Source organism: Dipodomys spectabilis, unplaced genomic scaffold (assembly GCF_019054845.1).
Source record: "Dipodomys spectabilis isolate Male_0828 unplaced genomic scaffold, ASM1905484v1 ptg000329l, whole genome shotgun sequence".
NCBI classification, from domain to species: Eukaryota; Metazoa; Chordata; class Mammalia; order Rodentia; family Heteromyidae; genus Dipodomys; species Dipodomys spectabilis.
In genome coordinates this window covers 4299795-4323394 of record NW_024871006.1, presented here as the reverse complement: position 1 = coordinate 4323394, position 23600 = coordinate 4299795, and the positions used below count along the sequence as shown (strand labels likewise).

At 44.6% G+C, this 23600-nt stretch overlaps 1 protein-coding gene across 1 annotated transcript; it reads left to right on the top strand.

The window, feature by feature from the left end:
- The first annotated feature begins 688 nt into the window (after positions 1 to 688).
- Positions 689 to 14292, top strand: Sumo2 (small ubiquitin like modifier 2). The gene is made up of 4 exons (XM_042665455.1): positions 689 to 846; positions 2388 to 2519; positions 9748 to 9819; positions 14011 to 14292. Exons 1-4 carry the CDS (start codon positions 826 to 828, stop codon positions 14071 to 14073), a joined length of 288 nt encoding a protein of 95 aa, XP_042521389.1. The 5' UTR covers positions 689 to 825; the 3' UTR covers positions 14074 to 14292.
- Positions 14293 to 23600: the final 9308 nt, after the last annotated feature.

The following is a 23600-nucleotide window of genomic DNA, read 5'->3' as shown; positions in this document are numbered from 1 at the left end:
CAGGCCGGCTGGGCTGCCCGGTGCTCAGATCTCAGCCTCCCGAGTCGCTGGATGGAAAGGCGGCAGCCCCCGGCGCCAGGAGGGCTCAGAGGCACGCAGGCACGTTTGCCCCGAGGCCGGCCAGTGCAGGGCTCACCCACGCGGGGACCGAGGCTCCCCGCTGGAGGGTGGAGCTTTACACCCCAGGCCGAGGCTGCCGGGAAGGCAGTGGGATGGAGCTCTGAAAATGCAGAGGGCTGCATCTGGCCCACCGAACCAGAGGTTTTCTTCTTTCTTTTCTTTTCTTTTTTTTTTTTTCCTCCCCCTCCAAAATCTCTTGTTCAGCCTCTGATTTAGGCCCTCTCTTCCACGACTAGTCGGTCTAACCTTTCCCGGCCCGTGGCTCAAGAGTAAAGCCTCGAGCCTACTCGTCTTCGCCAAGGACCAGCTGGAAGCCATTTTGATTATGCTCCACTACAGAAGGAGGACAATACAGCCCCGCCCAGAGCCAAGGCGCGCCCCCGCGGCGGGCCGGGTGCGCGTGTCCGCGCCTCTTCCCGCCGACCTGGCGGGCGCCTGGCCCAGGCGGCGGCGGCGCGGGGCGGGGGGTGGGGGTGGTTATGTAAGCGTTGCGCGCTCCCGCGAGCCGGGAGCCAATAGGAGGCCTCGGCGGCTCGTGCTCGCGCACGCAGGGTTGGGGGAGGGAGCGCATGACGTGCGCGCGCCCTCCGCCTCGTCCACCGCTGCCACCTCCTCCAGCCGCTGTGGTGCTGCCTGTGTGCTCGTTCGGTGCGGACCGGGGACCTCTTTTGTGAAGCGGCATCTGAGGAGACTCCGGCGCTCGCGATGGCCGACGAAAAGCCCAAGGTGAGTTTGACGTCGGCTGTTCGCGTTGCCGCGCGGGTAGGGGAAGGCACGGGCCAGGGGCCGGCCCGAGCCCGCCGCGGGCTCCTCGCGCCTTCCCGGGCCCCCCACGGGGCCGCGGCTCAGGCCCGGAGCTCCGCGCCATTTTCCTCCCTCGCTTCCTCCCGCCCGCGCGGGAGGAGGCCCGCCGCCCTCCCCCGCCCCCGGGCCTCCGAGCGCGCGCGCCGCGAGGCGGGCCGCCGGTCGCGGGCGCTCGCGGGCCCACAGGCCCCGCGCGGGCTCCCCGCTCGCCCGCCGGCGCGCGTGAGGAGGGCGTTGGGAGCGCGGAACCCATCCTCGGCGTTGGCGGGAGTCCCGTCGCGACCGCGCAGGGCTCCCCACTCGCTGCACCGGTCGTTTGGGGGCCGCGGCGACCGATCCAGGGCGAGGGGGTGAATCAATGAGCCGCTGCTGGGCCTGGAACCGAAGGGCTGCGGCCGCCAGTCCCGGGCCGCGGGACTCCCGAAGACCATTTCCCACTTGAGTGTCCTCAGGGGCGCGAGGGGGAGGGGCGGCGACCCGCCCCGGGGTGCCAACGATCCCCGAACCCACGGGTGCCGGGTGGTTTGGAGAAGTTGGAGGTTGAGGCTGGAGCCAGAGACTCGGCGGGGCTGAACTTTCTTAGGCACCAAACGGCTTCTCGGCAGATCTAGGGGAACACGCAGCCAGGGGCACGCGGAAACCCCACTACTTTAGGTTGCTTTTTTGACGCCCTCCCCCATTCGCCATCACTCTCTCTGGACGGATTTTGGGGCTGCGGAATTCCTTGATGAACTTGAGATTGGGGTGAAATCTACAAGGACTTGGGAGAAAACTATTTGACTTCAACTCCCAGGGAAAAGGAAAAATCAGATATTTTGCCCCAAAATAATGCAAAATGGAGCTAAGAGTGAGTACTAGTAGATAGTGATGCTCCCGAGGGAATCTTGGTAGCCTTTAGCTGGTTTTATAGAGCTAGGTAGGTAGATAGGATTAGATTTAAATTTTTAAGCTGGGGCTTGCTAACTTTTTAACAAGAGAGATAGTGATGACTTTTGAATTGCATGTTGTGGAGGTCTTGTGTTTTTTTTTTATGTTTTATTTTTTTTCTCTCCATCACCCCCATTCAATTTCAGCCTGTGTTCTTATATCACTTTGGAAAGGGAAAAGATATTTACTCTTTAGGGGCAAAGATACCTTGGCAATAGGGAAATAATGCCATTTAACAAAAATTTTCAAACTTAGGAGACTATTGCAGTAAATTTGATGAAACCCTCATTTTACAAATGTTCATCTTGACAGTGATAGTATCTCATGAAGGCTTTTCTGTTCTTGAGACAGCTCTAAGGTGTTGCTGCTGGATTTCTCATCTCAGATTGATTTCAGCGGCTGAAAACAGCTGTGTACTGTTTTATCATGCAGCATGAGAAACCTGTTGATTTCTGAGGCAACTTGGGCCGCTGCTGCTTTAAAAGGTGTTTGTATTTTACATTTTCCAAATTATACTTTTATTTTTCTTTCAACAGGAAGGAGTCAAGACTGAGAACAACGATCATATTAATTTGAAGGTGGCGGGGCAGGATGGTTCTGTGGTGCAGTTTAAGATTAAGAGGCATACACCACTTAGTAAACTAATGAAAGCCTATTGTGAACGACAGGTGAGGAATTGATATGTGCACTTCCACTACATATATGTTAAAAAAAACTTCTTGACACTTAGTAACTAGATTGGCATAATATTACAACAATTCTGCGGTAGGATGAATATGCACCTATGTATCAGTTTTGTCATACACTTTATAGATTCCTCATAAAAGCCTTAGGATGGATTGGCTAGAATTGTGTGATCCTAGTACTATACCAGGAACAAATCTGTTATATTCATAAGACTTGGTAATAAACTCCCAAATAAAAGGAATTAATACTTTCGTAAGAAAATAAGCTGGGTGACGGTGGCTCACTCCTGTAATCTTAGATAGTCAGAAGACTGACATCTGAGAATCCAGGTTTGAAGCCAACCAGTGCAGGAAAGTCCATGAGACTCTTATCTCCAATGAACCACCAGAAAACCGGAAGTGGCGCTGTGGCTCAAGTGGTAGAGCACTCACCTTGAGATGAAGAGCTCAGGGACAGAGCCTAGGCCCAGAGTTCAAGCCCCATGACTGACCAAAAAGAGACAGTGAGCTTGCTAAAATTTTTTGGTAATCTCTTTTTATATGTACTTTAAAAATGCCTAATGTCAGAACACATTTTGAATATTTTAACCAGTTTGGAAATTTAATATTAGTTTTAGGACATTGCAGTTTTTCTGAAACATGTGAAATGTGACATTCACCTTTTTTTTCCCCCTTTGATCAGTCTGGTAGCTTAAGCTAGGGCCTGGGCAGTAACCCTGAGCTTTTCCTGGCTTTGAACTGTGACCCTCAGATTTTAGCCTTCTTAGTAGGTAAGATTACAGGCTTGAGGCACCAGCGTCCTGCAACATTCAACTTTTTTTGTTGTTGTTACCAGTCATGGGGCTTGAACTCTGGGCCTGGGCACTGTCTCTGAGCTCTTGAGCAGGCCCTCTACCACTTGAGCCATAGCATCACTTCTGGTTTCCTGGTTGGAGATAAGCATCTCACAGACTTTGCTGCCTGGGCTGACTTTGAATCATGAATCTCAGATCTCAGCCTACTGTGTGGCTAGGGACTACAGGCATAAGCCATTGACATCCTGCAGACAGTTCTTTAGATTTGAACAGATGGTTTTGATAGATTAGTGTAAACTTCTAGTCATAGGACCTTTATTCAAGGATGTGGAGTCTGTACTAATAAGACAAAAGTAAATTTATAACTTGGAAGAATAACAAAATTCCTGGAACCTAGGGCAGTAAATGCAACAAAATGTGGCAGCAGAAGTATGTGTAAGATATAAAGATTGGTCCTTTTTTCTTTTTGGGTGTATGTGTGTGTGCTGAACTCAGGATCTTGAACTCTTGTAGTCTTAGCTATTTTATATGACTGGCACTATACCACTTGAATCACATCCCTACTTCCAGACACACTCTTGGCTGGTTAGTTGCTGACTGCCCTGGCTGGCTTCAAATCAAGATTTTCAGATCTCAGCCTCCTGAGGAGTTGGGATTACAGATGTGAGCCACTACCACCAGATACCCTTTAGGTGTTTGGGGGTCTTTTTTTTTTTTTTTTTGGTTGGTTGTGGGGCTTGAATTCTGGGCCTGGGTGCTGTCCCCGAGTACCGAGCTCTTCAGCTCAAGGCGAGCACTCTACCACTTGAGCCACAGTACCACTTCTGATTTTCTGATGGTTAATTGGAGATAGGAGTCTCATGGACTTTTAACTGCCCAGCTGGCTTTGAACTGTGATCCTCAGACCTCAGCCTCCTCAGTAGCTTCGATTACAGGTGATAGCCACCGGCACCCGGCTACCCTTTAGGTTTTAAAACAAGGTCTCACTGTATAACCAGACTGGACTCAAACTCAATCCTCTCAGCCTTTCCAATGCTGGAATTGCAGGTGTACATCAATATAATATTCATGTGTAAGTTGCAGTAGGATAAAACTGAGAGGTGAGTGTTTTTTTTGTTTTTTGCCATTGTCATTTATGGGGCTTTTGAACTCTGGGCCTGGGCACTGTCACTCAGCTCTTCAGCGCAAGGATAGTGCTCTACCACTTGAGCCACAGCACCACTTCTGATTTTCTGGTGGCTTATTGGAGATAAGAGTCTTGGGGACTTTCCTGTCCAGGCTAGCTTTGAACCCCGATTAGCTCTCATCCTCCTTGAGTAGCTAGGAGCCACAGGCGCCCAGCTTTTTTCCCTTTTTTTCTTTTGGTGGGTTGTGGGGCTTGAACTCTGGGTGCTATCCCTGAGCTCTTTAGCTCAAGGCTAGCACTCTACCACTTGAGCCACAGTACCACTTCCAGCTTTTGTCTGTGTATGTGATACTAAGGGATCAGACCCAGGGCTTCTTACATGCTAGGCAAGCACTCTACCGTGGAGCCACATTCCTAGCCTTTTCTTTTTCTCTCTATTTTTTTTTTGGTTGGTCCTGGGTCTTGAACTCTGGGCCAGGGCGCTGTCCCTCAGCGCTTCAGCTCAAGGTGAGTATGCCACCACTTAAGCCACAGCACTACTTCCCTTTTTCTGGTGGTTTATTGGAGATAAGAGTCTCACAGACTTTTCCTGCCTGGGCTGGCTTTGAACCGTGATCCTCAGATCTCAGCCTTCTAAGTAGCTAGGATTACAGGCATAAGCCACTTGCTCTCAGCTTTTGTTTTTTTGACAGTAATAGGGTTGAACTCAAATCCTCATATTTGCTTTGTTACTACCACTTGAGCCGTTTCTCTCGCCTCCTTTTTTTTCTCTCTGTGTATGTGTGTGCATGCACCTGCATGCATGCTAGGGCTCAAACTTAGAATCTTAGTCTATTTTTGGGGGAGGGGGGTCACGGGGCCTGAACTCTGGGTCTGGGCGCTGTCCCTCAGCTCTTCAGCTCAAGGTTAGTGCTCTACCACTGGAGCCACAGCACCACTTCCGGCTTTTTCTGTTTATGTGGTGCTGAGGAATCGAACCCAGGGCCTCATGCTTGCAAGGCATGCACTCTACCGCTGAGCTACCTTCCCAGCCCCTAGTATCTTAGTCTTGCTATGCTTTTTTGTTCATGGCTGGGCCTCTACCAATTGCATAGTACATCTACTTCTGGTTATGGGTGGCTCACCTGGTGATAAATCTCCAAGTTTAATTGAGTCAGTGGCTCATGTCTGTAATCCTAACAACTCAGGAAGATGAGAGCCGAGGTTCTGAAGTCAGCCTGGGCAGGAAAATCTGAGACTTTTTGTTTTTGTTCAGTTGTGGGGCTTGAACTCTGGGCTCTGGGCACTATCCTTCAGCTCAAGGCTAGTGCTCTACCATTTGATCCTTAGTACCACTTCTGATTTTCTGGTGGTTTATTGGAGATAGTCTCACAGACTTTCCTGCCCAGGCTGGCTTTGAACCTGATCCTCAGATCTTAGCCTCCTTAGTAGCTAGAATTACAGGCATGAGCTACCCAGCACCCAGCAGATTCTGAGACTCTTACCTCTGCTAAAGCACCAACAAAGCTAGAAATGGAGCTATGGCTCAAGTAATAAGTGAACTAGTCTTTAGCAAAAAAAGCTCAGAGATAGTGCCCAGGACCAACACATATACACACACATCTCCAAATTTGCCTTCTGGGCTGGCTTTTTTTGTTGTTGGTCATGGGGCCTGAACACTGTCCCTCAGCCCCCTCAGCTCTTCAGCTCAAGGCTAGCACCCTTCCACTTGAGCCAAAGCACCACTCCCACCTTTTTCTGCTTATGTGGTGCTGAGGAATCGAACACAGGGCCTCATGCTTGCAAGGCAAGCACTCTACCACTGAGCCACCTTCCCAGCCCCATGGCTTTGAACCTCCATCCTCAGATCTCAGCCTCCTCAGTAGCTAGGGTTGTTGGCATCAGCTAAACTGTGTGTCACATTGTGACTGTTCTACACATTGTATCCATATCAAATCCTCTATCACTCTCCCTTACTCTCTCCCCTTAGTCCAGCAATTTCAATAGGTTTCATTGTTCTTTTTTCATACATGCAAATAAACTTACTGTTCATCTTCATTTACTGTTTTTTAACCCTCCCCACTTGGTTATCATTTTTGAGATGGGATTATGTGTTGCTTTTTGTTTGTGCTGGTCTGTGCTGTTTGTTTTTGCCCATCATGGGGCTTGAACTCTGGGTCTGGCCATGTCCCTGAGGGTTTTTTTTCCCCCTTCAAGACTAGCATTCTACCACTTGACTCACATCGCCACTTTCTGGGTTTTTCTGTCTATGTAGTACTGAGGAATCCAACCCAGGGCCTCATGCATACTAGAAAAGCATTGTACCACTTTGAGCCACAGCTCCACTTCAGTTTTTAGTGGTTAATTTGAGATAAGTCCCCTGGGGACATTTCTGCTCAGGCTGGCTTTGAACTGAGATCCTCTGATCTTAGCTTCCTGAGTAACTAGGATTGTAGGTATGAGCGACCAGTTGTGTGAGGATACCTCCAATAAAAGATTAAAAATAGAAAAGTGAGCTGGGAAGGTGTCTCAGTGGTAGAGTCCTTGCCTTGCATGCATGAGGTCCTAGGTTCTATTCCTCAGCACCACATAAACAGAAAAATCCAGAAGTGCTGTGGCTCAAGTGGTAGAGCACTAGCCTTGAGCTGAAGAGCTGAGGAACAGCGTTCAGGTCCCACTTACCAAACAAAATAGAAAAGTGGAGATGTGGCTTAAATGGCACAGTGCTCAGGCCCTGAGTTCAAACTGTTAGGACCACCACAAAGACAAAAGGTAAAACTTTGCCATTAATGTTTTGGCATTGAGTTGTTAATTTGTACAATCACAAGTTTTAGTGTTAAAAACTGATTTAAAGTTATTTCAGCTGTGGGTGTTGCATGTAGATTTTCAAGGAAAGATTTGCTGTGGAAATGGAATGTATTAATCACTTAACAAGAGTCATTTTTGTCAGTAGTGAGTTAGGGCCTCACATTTGATGAGCAGGTGCTCTTCCACTTGACCACATCCCTCCAACCCTTCTATTTTAGGTGTTTTTGAGGTAAGATCTCCTTTGGGAGGCGTAGATATGGTCCTCAGGTATATTTCTGTAACTGGGATATCAAATATGACCCACCATGCCCGACTTTTTCTGTTGATAGTATCTCCTGCCTGGTTTACCAGAAGTATTTTAAAAAGGAAAGCAGTATGATCTTATTATGGGTAGATTTGTACATATGCAGTGATACCTTATTAGAGAAGAAAAGTCTCACAATTTTTTTTTTTTTTTTGGGGGGGTCCGGTCGTGGGGCCTGAACTCTGGGCCTGGGCACTGTCCCTCAGCTCTTCAGCTCCAGGCCAGCGCTCTACCACTTGAGCCACAGCGCAACTTCCGGCTTTTTTTTTTTTTTTTTTGCTCATGTGGTGCTGAGGAATGGAACCCAGGGCCTCATGCATGCAAGGCAAACACTACCACTGAGCCACCTTCCCATCCCTCACAAATGTTTACTGAACACTTTGTTTCATTATTTAGTCTTAGAAACTGAGCTGAGTTTTCTGTGAAATTGGTATGTAATAAGCTTATGTAACAGTTGTACTTTATAATTTAGAATGATACAGGAGTCACTTTGTTTCCTTGTCTTCATTTGGTTATTAACAGCTTTTCTCTTCCCCCACTTTCTCTTTATCTGCTAAGTAATACCTCATAAGTGAAATATAGTATCGCAGAAGGGCATGTTTATAATGTTAATATAAATACAGCTAGAAGCTGGGTGCTGGTGGCTCATTCCTCTAATCCTAGTTACTCAGGAGACTGAGCTCTGAGGATCACGGTTCAAAGCTAGCCAGACCATTCAGAAAGCCAGAAGTGATGCTGTGGCTCAAGTGGTAGAGCTCTGGACTTGAGCTGAAGAGCTGAGAGTGGCCAGGCCCAGAGTTTAAGCCCCATGCCCGACAAAAAAAAAAAATACAGCTAGAACCCAAGCACACTATCTATACTTTTTTTTTTTGGTCCTGGGATTTGAACTTGGGATCCTGGGTACTGTTCCTGAGCCTCTTTGTGCCATAGAGCCACTTTTGGCTTATTCTGTTTATGTGATATTGGGGAATCAAACCCAGGGCTTCGTGCATGCTAGGCAAGCACTCAACCACTAAGCCATCTTCCAACCACTTCCCTCCCTGCTCCCCCGGCTTTCCACTGAGATCCTTAGATCTTAGCCTCCTGAGTAGCTAGGATTACAGATGTGAGCCACCAGTGCCTGGGTGCCTGGCTATGTAAGACTTATTCCAAACTACTCAGAAAAAGCAGGAAGTAGCACTGTGGCTCAAGTGATAGAACACTATCCTTGGGCAGAAGAAACTGAAGGATAAGCTGGGGGCCAGTGGTTCACACCTGTAATCCTAGCTACTCCAGGAGGCTGAGATCTGAGGATCACAGTTGAAAGCCATCTCGAGCAGGAAAGTCTGTGAGGCTGTGACTCAAGTGGTAGAGCGCTCGCCTTGAGCTGAAGAGAGCAGGGACAGTGCCCAAGCCCAGAGTTCAAGCCCCACAACCGAAAAGATTGAGATCTGAGAATTGCAGTTCAAAGTCAGCCTGGTTGAAAAGTCTGTGACTGTTATCTCCAATTAATCAGCAAAAAGTTAAAAGGGATATGACTCAAGTGGCAAACCTCCAGCCTTGAGTGAAAAAGAGCAGAAGGTCCTGAGTTCGTTCCCAATACTGACACACAAAAAATGTGAAGTATGATTTCACGTTTATTGCTGTCTTGCCATCCCATCAGTACTTACTGAGCAGCACCCACTGTGTAAAGGATATGGGGCTAAGCCAGACAGATACTGTGCCTTTCCCTCCATGTTGCCGACTATACTTAGCCAGCTGGTTCTATAGGGAAGTTTTAAAGACTGACAGCTTAATTGCTTGTTTTCTGGTCAGAATGTCTTGACAACTCCAAGGTGAAAAATACACTGTAGGGGTTAAAATTAAGGACTGGAAAAATTTTATTTTGATCACTCATACCTTTTAAAGCATATGGTAGAGTTTTTCTCCTTTTAGAAGGTTTATATTTTGTTTAATTCTTCGGTACAATACTGGGAACGCAAACCAAATTCCTACGTATGTTAGGTAAAACTACCCATTATTCCAGCCAGTTTACTTAATGTCCTAACTTTGGAGAAATCCTTAAGATTTTACACACACATTGAAGTGTTAACATATTGATGACTGTCTTTGATTATCTCAGTTTATCTACCATATATTTTACCATATACACATTTTTATTTAAATGGAGTTCTTATTTCTTGATAATGCCTTTTTTTTTTTTTTTTTACACTATTTTAGGGTTTGTCAATGAGGCAGATCAGATTCCGATTTGATGGGCAGCCAATCAATGAAACAGACACACCTGCACAGGTAAAAAGCTATACTAATTAGGAAATTATCCTTTAATGTTTTTTTTTTAACTGTCTGAATTCCTGAAATTTCAGTTGTTAGCATATAATTCTTGCAGAAATGAAGTTATGTGAAGTGTGGCCAAAGGAGAACAGAATGGAAGGAGTAGGAGTAAATTCAGGAAATGCCAAATAGTTTATTCAGTGAAGGGGATAATTTGGTGACTTAATAATCTCCCCCTTTGATATTATGAGTATTATTTGGAAAAAAAAATAAAACTCCTGTGATTTCCTCTTGTTTTCTTGCTATATAGTCCTTGATCATGCCTAGGGTTTTCCACATGTAACTGGCTGTTGATCTTATTTTTAGCTTGTTACGGTGGAATGGATTTGCTTTTGTCTATCCTTAAGTCTAGCTGTTAGTCTTATAGGTTATAGTTTTAAGATTGACAAAAAGATATTGACAATAGGCAAATTTTCAAACCCTTACTATAAAAATAAGATGGTCCAGTGCTGGTGGCTCACATCTGTAAAAAAAAATCCACAAAGCTTATAAGAGATTTCCAGACACATAAAATTATAGAACCAACTTCAGTAATACACAAAGAAACTAAAGAATCAGAGACTACCACCTTTCCTTCTTTCTTTCAGTTGTACTGCGGGGGTGGGGGCGGGGTGTTAAAATCAGGACCTCAAGATTGGGAGGCCACAGCGCTGCCACATGAGCCACTACTTCAAAACTGATTATCAGGCTTTTTCTGAGTAGTTTATTCAAAGTCTCATGGACTTTCCTGCCCAGGCTGGCTTGGAACAGCAATCCTCAGATCTCAGCTTCCTAAGTAGCCACGATTATAGGTGTGAGCTACTGCCACCCACCATTTTTATTTTTTATTTTTTGCCAGTTGTGGGGGCTGAACTCTGGGCCTGGGTGCTATCCCTCAGCTATTCAGCTCAAGGGTAGTGCCCTACCACTTGAGCCACAGCACCACTTCTGGCTTTTTTCTGCTTATGTGGTGCTGAGGAATCAAACCCAGGGCCTGATGCTTGCAAGGCAAGCACTCTACCACTGAGCCAACTTCCCAGCCCCATTTCTTCTTTTTTTTTTTTTTTTTTTAATTCTTGTCTGCATTTTAAAATTCCAGTCCTGGAGAAAAGATACTGACAGTGGTTAAGTCCTTTGTACTACTGAATTTCTATTTTAATTGTCCAGTAAAAAATAGGGATAAATACAGCATGAGTGAAGTAGCACATCCAGATGCGGGTATATTGATACATCTTCATATTTGACATACATTAATGTTTTCAGAAAAGAATGATTTGAAGGACTTTACATTGGTGACCGTCTCCATGCAGCAACTTTATTTTGTGGCCACCAGGAGGTGCCAATTTCTCCTGAGAAGTAGGGAAAAATTAATCTGTTTAAATGAGAAGAACAAGTTTCCCTGTAAAACTGTTTCAATATGTAAATATTATGTTCCATAGAGTATTACTTGTTCAGAAAATAATAGAATAGATGACATCTTGCCATTCTTTCTTTAATTTTTTGGTGCCAGTACTAGGGGCTTGAACTGAGGCCTGGACATGATCCCTGATTCCAGTCCTAGAGTTTGAACTCAGTGTCTGAGCACTGTCCTTGAGATTTTTTTGATCCAAGCTTTTCCCTCTTGAACAAGAGCTCCTCTCCTGGCATTTTGGTGGTTATTGGAGAAAAGAGTTAATGACAGTCTTATGGGCTTTATTGCCTATGCTAGTTTCAAACTGATCTCCAGATCTCGGCCTGGAGTAGGTAGGATAATAAGCATGAGCCACTGGCACCTGCCTTTTTGTGCTGGTCCTGGGCTTTGAACTGTGTGGGCCTGGTCTCTTTTATTGAGCTTCTTTTCCTTGAGGGTAGCACTATCATTTGAGTCACAATTCCACTTCAGCCTTTTTCTGAATTGTTTATTGGAGATAAGGACCTTTGAACTAAGATCCCTAATAGCCCTCCTGAGTAGCTAGGATTGCAAGTGTGAGCCTTTGGCTGGAAAAGCAGTTCTAAACACTTGCTTACTCTGGTGCCTAGAGGTAACCAGTTTTGTGCATAAGTAAGAATAGACTGATATCTATACATGCATGTGCCTTTTACACATAAACCTGTAAAAAAAAGTAATACTATAGGCTGTTTATCTCTTAGTTTTTAGCCTAATGTAGAATGTTTCGTGTATCAGTGTACCATATTTCATATCTGAATTTCTATGGATATTTTTAAACAAATTCCGTGTTCCCCCCCCCCCCCTTTTTTTTTTTTTTGAGATAGGTTGTCACTGTGAAACTGTAGACTGAGTTTGAACTTTTGGTTCACTTGCCTTTAGCCTCCTGTTGCTGATATTACAGGCACCCACAATTCCTGGCTTAGAAAATGTCTTGCTAAGCTGGGTACCAATGGCTCGTGCCTGTTAATCCTAACTGCTCAGGAAGCTAAGATCTCAGTATTGTGGTTCAAAGCCAGCCCAGGTTTTTTTTGTTTTTTTTTTTTGGTCCGGTTGTGGGGCCTGAGCACTGTCCCTCAGCTCTTCAGCTCAAGGCTAGTGCCCTACCACTTGAGCCACAGCACCACTTCCAGCTTTTTTTTCTTTTTGCTTATGTGGTGCTGAGGAATCAAACCCAGGGCCTCAGGCATGCAAGGCAAGCGCTCTACCACTGAGCCAACTTCCCAGCCCCAGCCCAGGTTTTTATCTCCAATTAACCACCAGAAAACCAGAAGTGGAGCTGTGGCTCCAAAATGGTAGTGGTGGTGTGCTGTACTTGAGCAAAAAAGCCCAATGACCATGCCCAGGACCTGAGTTCAAGCCCAACAACTGACACCCCCCCCCCCCAAAAAAAAATAAATAAAATCTTTCTAAATTCAAACAGTATTATAGCACACACAGCACCCTTCTGTGGACATTGGTGGATTTTTTTTTTCCTCTGCTAGTTACTGGGGTTCAAATTCAGGGCCTGGTGCTGCTAGACAAGTAGTTTACCACTTGCCATGCCTCAGCCCTTTTTGCCTTATTTTTCTCATAGGGAGTCTTAATTTTTGGCTGGTCACGAATACAGTCTTCATTCTTAACACTTGCCACTTAAATCTCCTGTAGAGCTGACATGACAGCTATACCCTAGTATTCCCAGTTAATTGATTAAGAATGGGTAGTTATAAAGTGTATAAATAGGGTACTCCTGATTTCCTGAGAATCTGGGATCATAGGCATGAACCATTGCATCTGGGAGAGAGAGAAGAGGGTGTGTGGGTGTGGGTATGGTGTGTGTGGTGTGTCCTAGGGCTTGAACTCTGGGTTGGACACTGTCCCTGAGCTTTTTTGTTCAAGTCTATAGCACTCTATCACTTGACATAGCTCCACTTCCAGCATTTTTTGGTGGTTAATTGGAGATGGGAATTTCAGAAACTTTCCTTCCCTTGGCTGCTGTTAAACCATGATCCTCAGATCTCAGCCTACTTTGTAGCTTCTATATTAAACTTTTTTTTTTTTTTAAACCAGTCCTGGGGCTTGAACTCTGCCTGGGCACTGTCCCCGAGTTTCTTTTTCTCAAGGCTAATACTCTACCACTTGAACTACAGCACCACTTCTGGCTTTTTCTGTTTTTCCATACTGAGGAATCGAATCCAAGGCTTTATATATGCTAGGCAAGCATTTTATCAGTAAACCACATTCCCAGCCCCAAACTTTTATATTTTTATGTTAATACTACAGTGGAACTGAGGGCCTTGTAAGCTCCTTCAGCTTTTGTTATTCATGACTGGTACTTTACCACTTGAACCACACTTCTAGTCAGGTATTACTACTTGTTAATTTGATGCAGAATCTTCAGACTTTACCATGGCTGGCTTTGAAAAAAGCTCCTCAGACTTCAGCCTCATTCATAGGTGGATTACAGACATGAGCTACTGGTGTCTAGCTTTCCTTCCTCCTTATCCCTCTTTCTTTGAGACAAAGTTTATGTTATAGCCCAGACTGGACTTTAATCATATCATCCTATCTTTCTCTCTGGTGCTGGGATTACAGGTGACTGCCTTTATACTAGCTTGCATTAAACTGTGACATCATTGGTGAACTCTGGAATAGAGTAGAATTTTTGTATACTTTCCAAGATATTTAAGTCTGAAAACACAAAGATTCAAAGAATGCAATCAGTGATCTTAATTGTAAATTTTGTTCTTTCTTTTTTATGCTAGTTGGAAATGGAGGATGAAGATACAATTGATGTGTTCCAGCAGCAGACAGGAGGTGTCTACTAAAAAAGGGAACCTGCTACTTTGCTCCAGAACTTTGTTCTTATAGACCAAGAATACATTCTTAATTAGAAAACTGCAATTTGGTTCCACCACATCCTGACTACTACAGTATAGTTTTCTCTATTCTTTCATTTTCCCCTTCCCCATTCCTTTATTGTACATAAAGTAACTGGTGTATGTGCACAAGCATATTGCTTTTCTTTTTTCTTTTTCTTTTTTTTTTCTTTTAAACTAAATGGCCAATGGTATATTTTGATTGACATCAAATGGAGATGGGATGGGGAAAAATACTGGTCCTGTGAAAATATCCCCCTTCTCCATTCGTGGCATGCGCATTCAGCTTTTATCTTTATATTTCAGTAAGTTATTTTGCTCTCACTGTTTTAACAAAAAAAAGAAAAAAACAACAAAAATCCTTGCATACCTTGTTTGATTGGAGAATTTTAATGTTTTCATTTATCATTGTAAAACCAAGGACAATTTTATAACTTTTTTGTACGTAGCTGTTACATGTAGGGCAATCTGTCTTTAAGTAGGGGTAAATTACTCTTAAAAAAAAAAAAGAATCCTAGATAGTTTTCCCTTCAAGTCAAGCGTCTTGTTGTTTAAATAAACTTCTTGTTTAAAATGAGCTGTTTTTTTTATTACAAACATGAAACAAATAATACGAAACAAACAATAAGATGAAACAAAAAATAGGCTTGCTTAAAAGTACCATTTCACAGAAGTAATAAAATAACAAAGTTAAACAAATGTCTTAGCTTGGAAAGGCTTGAGGAGGGGCCTGTTCAAATCCTGCAACTTTGTAAGCAAAAAATGTGGGTCATGATTGGGATCAAGTCCACAATGCTTTTTTTTTTTTTTGTCGGTAGTGGGGCTTGAACTCGGCCTGGGCACTGTCCTTCAGCTCTTGAGCTCAAGGCGAGTGTTCTGCCGCTTGAGCCACAGCACCACTTCCGGTTTTCTGGTAGTTTGTTGGGGATAAGAGTCTCAGGGATCCTTCCTGCCCGGGCTGGCTTTGAACCAAGATCCTCAGATCTCAGCCTCCTGAGTAGCTAGGATTACAGGCGGAGCCACTGGCACCCAGCCACAGTGCTTTCTTTTAGAACCATTGCCTGAATCCAGGTGGGGTAATACAGACACATGGTAGGCTAGGTTGTGATTTTGTTTTCTCTGCTGATAAATCACCATTTGAGCTTCATTTTATTTGAAGAGTACACCCTAACCTAGCAAAGGTTTTGTTCATAATTGTTGTTGGGAGACAGAATGTATATTCTGTCTATGTGTGTTTGCAGCCTTAAAGCATTAGATACACAGGACAATTCAAGTTGGTGTATGGAGAGAACTAACATATCTGTTCAATTGCTGTTACGCCACTGGAGCTTGAATTTGAGACTTAAACTCCGTTTTTTCAGTCACATCTAGTACAGTACTGCTTGAGCCAAACCTCCAGTTCTGGCCTTTTTTTTTTTTTTTAAGGGGGGGATCCTTGAGATTGAACTTGGGCCCTAAGCATTGTCCCTGAACTTTGTTTTTTTTTGGGGGGGGAGAGGGAAGGCTTGAACTCTGAACGGTAATCCTCACATCTCAGCCTCCTGAGTAGCTAGGATTACACCAGAGCCTAGCTTAAGTTTTTGGGGTTTTTTTGCCTGTTTATGTAGTGCTGAGGAATGGAACCCAGGGCCTCATGCATGCAGGGCAAGTGCTCTACACTGACCCACCTTCCCAGCACCCCTGGCTTCGCTTTTTTTTATTTCTTATTTTTATATTTTTTTGGGTCTGGTTGTGGGGCCTGAACTCTGGGCCTGGGCACTGTCCCTCACTCTTCAGCTCAAGGCTAGCACTCTACCACTTGAGCCACAGCACCACTTCCGGCTTTTTTTTTTCTGCTTATGTAGTGCTGAGGAATCAAACCCAGGGCCTCATGCATGCAAGGCAAGCACTCTACCACTGAGCCACCTTCCCCAGCCATCTGTTTTTATTTCTTTACAGTATTGGAGTTTGAATTCAGCCTCACTTTCTAGGATTTTGTGTGTGTGTGTTGGTCCTGAGGCTTAAATTCCTGGCTTAGGATGTGGCTGACCTCTTGTTCAGGGCCAATACTCTACTTCTGGTTTTCTGGTGGCCAATTGGACATAAAAGAGTCACAGACTTTCTTGCCCAGGCTGGCTTCAAACTGCAATCCTCATACCTCGGCCTCCTGAGTAACTAGAATTAGAGTTCTGTACTACCAGCCTCCAGGGCTCCAGTTTAGGGATAGGGTTTCCTCTGGGTCAGCTCTGGACCTTGTTTTATGTAACAGATTATTGGAGTGAGCCACCACTTCCATAGTGTTGGAATAGCAGTGTCATCCTTTTGCCTCAGCTGGCTTTTGTGTTCTAGTACTGGGAACGGAACTCAGAACCTTGTTCTCTCTTTAAGCTTTATTTATTTATTTATTTATTTATTTTTTGGTCAGTCCTGGGGCTTGAACTTGGCCTGGGCACTGTCCCCTGAGCTCTTCAGCTCAAGGTGAGCGCTCTACCCCTTGAGCCAAAGCACCACTTCTGGTTGTGAATGGTTTATTGGAGATAAGAGTCTCACAGACTTTCCTGCCTGGGCTGGCTTTGAGCTGTGATCCTCAGATCTCAGACTCCTGAGTAGCTAGGATGACAGGCGTGAGCCACCGACACTTGGCTCATTTAGCTTTTTTACTCAAGGGTGAGTCACAGTTTCACTTCCTGCTTTTTAGTGGTTAATTGGAGACAGGAGTCTCATAGAATTCCCTACCTGGGCTAGCTTTGAACCACAATCTGTAGAGAGCTTCCTGAGTAGTAAGGATTATAGGTGTGAGCCACTGTTGGCTGGCTGACAGTCTTTTTTTTTTTTTTTTGAGTTTAGCCCATGCTGGCCTGAACTGTTGATTGTCCTGCCTCAAACTATTGAGTTAGTGGGATTATGGATATTTTCTATCATAACCTGGTGAGGTAGATGAAAGTTTTTGCCATGCTGAATATCAAACCATATTTATATACTAAGCACATGTTTTATACTAGCTCAATGAAGGGAGCTAGCTAACTTGGGAGTAGCTAAGATTATACATGTGAGCCAGTTTTGTTATTAGAGTGTTGTACAGAGAGGTTATTATTCCCTAAGTCATGAATGCGATTATAATGAGTATAATTTTTTTTTGGGGGGGGCCGGTTGTGGGGCCTGAACTCTGTGCCTGGGCACTGTCCCTCAGCTCTTCAGCTCAAGGCTAGGGCTCTACCACTTGAGTCACAGTGCCACTTCCAGCTTTTTTCTTTTTCTGCTTATGTGGTACTGAGGAATCGAACCCAGGGCCTCATGCATGCAAAGCAAGTGCTCTACCACTGAGCCACCTTCCCAGCCCTATAATGCGTATAATGCTTTTGGACAGTGTCACCACTTCACTTTCCCTTAGTTTCCCCTCCCATCCTTGCCCACAAGTTGCATAGTTCTTTTTTTTTTTTATTTTATTTTATTTGAGAACATACTGTACAGAGGGGTTACAATTACATGGGCAGGATAATGCATACATTTCTTACCAAGCATTGCAGCCTCCTCCTTTGTTTACCCTTCACCTCTCTCCCCACCCTCCCCCCTCCCCCCCACCCAATGCATAGTTATTATGTGTGTGTGTTCTGGTCTTGGGGCTTGAGCTCAGGTTCTGGGTACTCTGAGATTTTTCTGCTTAATGCAAGCACTCTAATGCTTGAGCCACAGCTCAAGTTCCAGATTTTTGGTGGCTAATTGGAGGTAAGTCTCATAAACTTTCCTGCTCTAGCTGGCTTTGAACTATGATCCTCAGATCTCACCCTTATGAGTAGATAGGAATACAGGCTTGGGCCTCCAGCATAAGTAACTTTTAGGCTTAAAAAAAAAATGCTTAAATTAGCCTTGAGCTGAAGAGCTCAGGGACAGGGCCCAGGCCCAGAGTTCAAGCCCCATAACAGACAAAAAAACAAAAGCAAAGTACTTAAGTGATGATCTGAAGGCGATGACTCAAAGGTCAAGTTCTGTATGTAGCAAATACATATGTGCCACACTGAGACTGGCTTTTCTAGTGGCTAGCTAGTGAAAAGAGTTATTCTGGGTGAAACATAATTAGAACAGTACATATAAACAGGTTGGAATTTAATCTGTTGTTTGGAATGTGGAGTGTTATTTCCCTGTAAGTAGTGACATGTGACATGGGTCATTTTGGAAGTTAATTCTGTGGCCTCTGGGAAGCTCTTAAAGTCTAAGAATTGTCATATATTTGCTTTATAATTCATGTTTCAATCACATATTTTGCAGCTAACTGGGCTACAAGTTATAGAATTTGGAATGCTAAAGGAAAAATGTCCCCACACCTTTCTGGACCTGTCTTTGTTAATTTGAGTTTTTAGTTTTATTTTTGCAAAAGAAGCTAAATTCATCTCCAGAAGATCAATGCTGATTGGCAGGTTGCTTTTTTGTTTTGTTTTTACTTTTCCTTTAGTTAAGAAAAGTAGCATAGAAGCTGGGTGTCAGTGGCTCATGCCTGTAATTCTAGCTACTCAGGAGTGTGAGATCTGAGGACTGCGGTTCAAAGCCAGCCTGGGCAGGATAATCTGTGAGACTCTTAATTGCCAATAAATCACTGTAAATGGTGCTGTGGCTCAAGTGGTAGAGTGCTAGATTTGAGCTGAACAAACAGCTCAGGGACAGTGCCCAAGCCCAGAGTTCAAGCCCCATCACACACACACACACACACACACACACACACACACACACACACACACACACGTAGCATAAAATTGAGGGGAAAAAAATGTAGACTAAGCCATTTAAAAAAAAAAGTTTTTTGGGGCGTCCAGTCATGGGGCTTGAACTCTGGGCCTGAGTGCTGTCCCTCAGCTCTTCAGCTCAAGACTAGCACTCTACCACTTGAGCCCTAGCACCACTTTTGGCTTTTTTATTTTCTGCTTATGTGGTACTGTGGAATCAAACCCAGGGCCTCATGCATACAAGGCAAGCGCTCTACCACTGAGTCACCTTCCCAGCCGTAAGCCATGTTTTATATATAGACATGGATCACGGTTTGAAGCCAGCCCAGGCAGGAAATACCTCGAGACTTTTTGTAGGTTCTGGGGCTTGAACTCAGGTCCTAGGGATTGTCTTTGAGCTCTTTCACTCAAGGCTAGCACTTTACCACTTTGAACCATAGCTCCACTTCAGATTTTCTGATGGATAATTGGATATAAGAGTCTCTTGGAGGGCTGAGAATGTGGCTTAGTGGTAGAGTGCTCACCTAGCATACATGGAGACCTGGGTTCAATTCCTTAGTACCACAGAAACAGAAAAAGCTGGAAATGGAACTATGACTCAAGTGGTAGAGTGCTAGCTTTGAGCAAAAGAAGCTCAGCGTCAGTGCCCAGGCCCTGAGTTCAAGCCCCAGAACTGACTCCCTCCTCCCCCCCCCCAAAAAAAAAGGCAATAGACATTGGACTTTTGGAATTTGCTCTCCCTAATTCTACAGTCGAGTTGAAATGAACCTTAAAGGCCAGTTCTGTTTTGCTGGGACTTGAACTCAGAGCCTGGGCACTATCACTTATTTTCTGTGCTCAAGACTAGTGCTCTACCACTGGAGTCACCTCTCTACTTCTGGTTTTTTGCTGGTTAATTGCAGTTAAGACTCTCATAGATTTTCCTACCCAGGATATATTGAAACTGATCCTCAGATCGCAACCTCCTGAGTAGTTTTAGCACCTGGCTAGAACTACTGTTTTGTTTTTACTGTGATCCAGTACACACAGATCAGGCTGAACTGTGGGGAGCTGTAGTGTTTGACTGCTTTTGAATTACAATAGCAACTGCTTATAATCAACAATTTAGGTTTTGGAGTGGTGTGTGTGTGTGTGTGTGTGTGTGTGTGTGTGTGTGTGTGTGTGTGTGTGGTGTGTGTGTGTGTGTGTGTGTGTGTGTGTGTGTGTGTGTGTGTGTGTGTGTGGTGCCTGGTGTAGACCAAACCCAGGAACCTTCATTTGCCAACTCTAGCACTAAGCTATGCTTCAACCCCAGCTCAGTGTATGCGCTTTAACTTTGGTGGTTATGTGCTTTTTAACTTGGTTAAGTGACTAAATTAATGCATGCTCTAATGAGAAGAATTTCTACAAACATTACCTCTTAATACCAATCTTGCTGAGTAGCCCTTAAGTGTATTACTTGTGATTTAACCACCCATATTAACATATATTCTAAGTTCATCACTTTAAAAGCCAAATATAGTATCCATCTGTCCATCCTTTTTTTAGCTGCATCTTTATCAAAAAAGAGAAAAGTGTGCTATTAGGAGAGACAGCCCTAGAAATTTATTTGCATAAAAACAAAAAAGTGAGCCCAGCAGAGTGGTAGCCTATAATCCACCCAGGTAGAAGGATCACATGTTCAGGACTTGCGTAGGCTCTACAATGAGACTATCTAAGAAACTAAAGAGCTCTGTGCTGGCCAGGTGCTGGTGGCTCCAACCTGTAATCCTAGCTACTCAGGCTAAAATCTGAAGATTAAAGCCAGCTCAAGCAGGAAAGTCTATGGAGACTCATCTCCAATAAACCACCAGAAAACCGTAAGTGGCCCTGTGGCTCAAGTGGTAGAGCACTAGCCTTGAGCTGAAGAGCTGAGCAACAGTGCCCAGGCCCAGAGTTCCAGAGTTCAAGTCCTACAACCAACAACAACAACAAAAGATATGCTGTGTGCCGCTAGCTCACGGCCATGGGGCTTGAAGTCTGGGCTTGGGCGTGCAGCTCATGTGACTTTTGTTTTTTTTTGGGTCCGGTTGTGGGGCCTGAACTCTGGGCCTGGGCACTATCCCTCAGCTCTTCAGCTCAAGGCTAGTGCTCTACCACTTGAGCCACAGCGCCACTTCCAGCTTTTTTCTTTTTATACCTCATGCATGCAAGGCAAGCGCTCTACCACTGAGCCACCTTCCCAGCCCCTCACGAGACTCTTATCTCCCATAAACCACTCAGAAAACCAGAAGTGGTGCTGTCTCAAGTGGTAGAGCGCTAGCCTTGAGCTGAATTGCTGAGGGACAGTACCCAGGCCCAGAGTTCAAGACAAAAAAAAAAAAAAGATCTGTATGCTATGACTCCTGCCTATAATCCTAGTTACTCAGGAGGCTGAGATCTGAGAATCACAGTTCAAAGCCAGCCAGGGCAGGAAAGTCCATGAGACTTTTTTTTTTTCTTGCTAGACCTTTTTCATTGGTGCTGGTGCTCTACTATTTGAGTCATGGCTCCATTTCTGGATTTTTGCTGGTTAATTGGAGATAAGTGTTTCAGGGATTTTCCTGCCCAGGCTGGCTTCAACCATGATTCTCAGATCCCAGCTTTTTTTTTTTTTTTTTTTTTTTTTGGTCAATCCTTGGGCTTGAACTCTAGGCCTGGGTGCCATCCACGCGCTCTTCAGCTCAAGGCTAGTGCTCTACTACTTGAACCACAACACCACTTCTGGTTTTCTAGTGGTTTATTGGAGATAAGAGTCTCATGGACTTTCCTGCCCGGACTTTCCTGCCTGGGCTGGCTTTGAACCTCGACCCTCAGATTTCAGCCTCCTGAGTAGCTAGTATTACAGGCGTGAGGCACTGGCCCCTGGCAGATCTCAGCTTTTTGAATAGCTAAGGTTACAGTCAGGAGCCACCTCTATCTGGCTTATGATTACTTTCTAATAAGTTTGATAATAAAAATGACTTGTTTTGATGAATGTTAGATGAAGTACTTTCTTTAGACCTATTTACTTACTCAGTTTTCAAAGCACTTATGACCATAAAACAGCACTTTATTTTTTTATTTTACCCAGGCCCAGAGTTTAGGCCCCACGACCGGACCCCCCCCCCAAAAAAAAAAAAAAAAAAAAAAAAAGAATCTCAAGACTCGGAGGGGATAGTGGTTCAGGAGGCTGAGATCTGAGGATCTGAATTCCAAGCCAACTCAGGCAGGAAAGTTTGTGTGACTCTTATCTCCAGTTTATCCTGGAAAAGCCCGAACTGGCATTGTGGCTCAAGTGGTACAGTGCTAGCATTGAGCAAAAGCTGCTCCTGGATAGTACCCAGGCCCAGAGTTCAAGCCCCAGGACCAGAAAAAAAAAAAGTCTCATAGACTTTCCTGCCTGGGCTGGCTTTTAACCACAATCCTCAGATTTCAGCCTCCTGAGTAGTTAGAATTATAGGGATGAACCTCCAGCACTAGACTATTTAAATTTTTTATTTATTTTGCTGGTCATGGGGCCTGAACTCTGGGCCTGGGTGCTGTCCCTCAGCTCTTCAGCTCAAAGCTAGCAGCCACAGTGCCACTTTTCTGGCCTTTTCTGCTTATGTGGTGCTGAGGAATCAAACCCAGGGCCTCATGCAGGCAAGGCAAGCGCTCTACCACTGAGCCACCTTCCCAGCCCATGTCCTTTAAAAATCATATTTTAGTAAAGCTAGATTGCTTAGTTCTTTTGCTCAAGGCTAGTACTCTACCACGTGAGCCACACCTCCACTTCTGGCTTTTTCCTGTTTCAATGGAGATAAAGAGTCTCAAGGATTTTTCTGTCCTGGCTGGCTTCCAACCACTGTCCTCATATCTCAGCCTCCTAAGTATTACCGGCATGAACCAGCAGTGCCTGGCAACATTCTTTGGGAATCTAGATTTCTACCAACAGAGACCAAACTAGCAATCTCCAGACTACTACTGTGACCTACTCAATAACTACAGGCTTCCTAAGGAGCATATTCTCACTGACTAGATTGATCTGATTTTTAAATTTTTTAGCTTTGGGAAATTTAGGTTTAATGAGCTTGGGTTCTCGAAGTGAGGACCATCCTTGTGGCTTTTCCTGAAAGCCTACAAAGGGACAATAGTGAACTCCAACTTCCAAATTACCTGGAATACAAACTTCCAATTGCCTGGAAGAGATCCGAAGGAATGTAGTTCAGCTTCTATGGAAATACTGCAACTCAGAAAGGCATCTGCTTTGAAGAAATATGCATGACATGAGAAAAGGGTTATCTATCACCTGCTTCTTCTCCTTTGCTCAAGACTTCTCTATTATGGCTTTGTAAACAGTCATGCCTGAGTCCTCCAAGTGTGTCTGCATTTGTTGCAGGGATAGATTTACTCAGACAGGTGGAAGAGTCATGACTTAAAAGCTATAAACAGCTGCAGAAGCCTGGGGTCTGCTTGATCAGCTTGGTAGCAGGGAATGAGGCCATTCCCCCTTACCCGGCATTAACAGGCTTTAGAACCAGACCCTAAATTTGGAGCAACTCACGCACCACCCATTACAGCTAAGTAGTGACATTAAAATGTAAGGCATCTCCAGACGTTTAGAGAGAGATCACTTGGCATGCTTTCTGTTGCTGACTCATAGTGCGCCTGTCTTGGGACTGCTTTGAAACGTTTCCAAATGGGACACACAGTAGGTGCTCAATAAAGGTAGTAGCAGTCATTTTTTTAAACCCTTAGGAAGGGTGCCCTTACTATTCTAGCAAAAAGGTAAGGTTAGTGAGCGCACGTTAACCATGAGAA

What these genes read in the sequence shown, in the direction of transcription:
- Sumo2 (XM_042665455.1), top strand. Translation starts at nt 826, where the DNA reads ATGGCCGACGAAAAGCCCAAG. An exon ending in TGGCCGACGAAAAGCCCAAG is followed by an intron (nt 847 to 2,387) that starts GTGAGTTTGACG and finishes TTCTTTCAACAG; the next exon opens with GAAGGAGTCAAGACTGAGAA. An exon ending in AAGCCTATTGTGAACGACAG is followed by an intron (nt 2,520 to 9,747) that starts GTGAGGAATTGA and finishes ACACTATTTTAG; the next exon opens with GGTTTGTCAATGAGGCAGAT.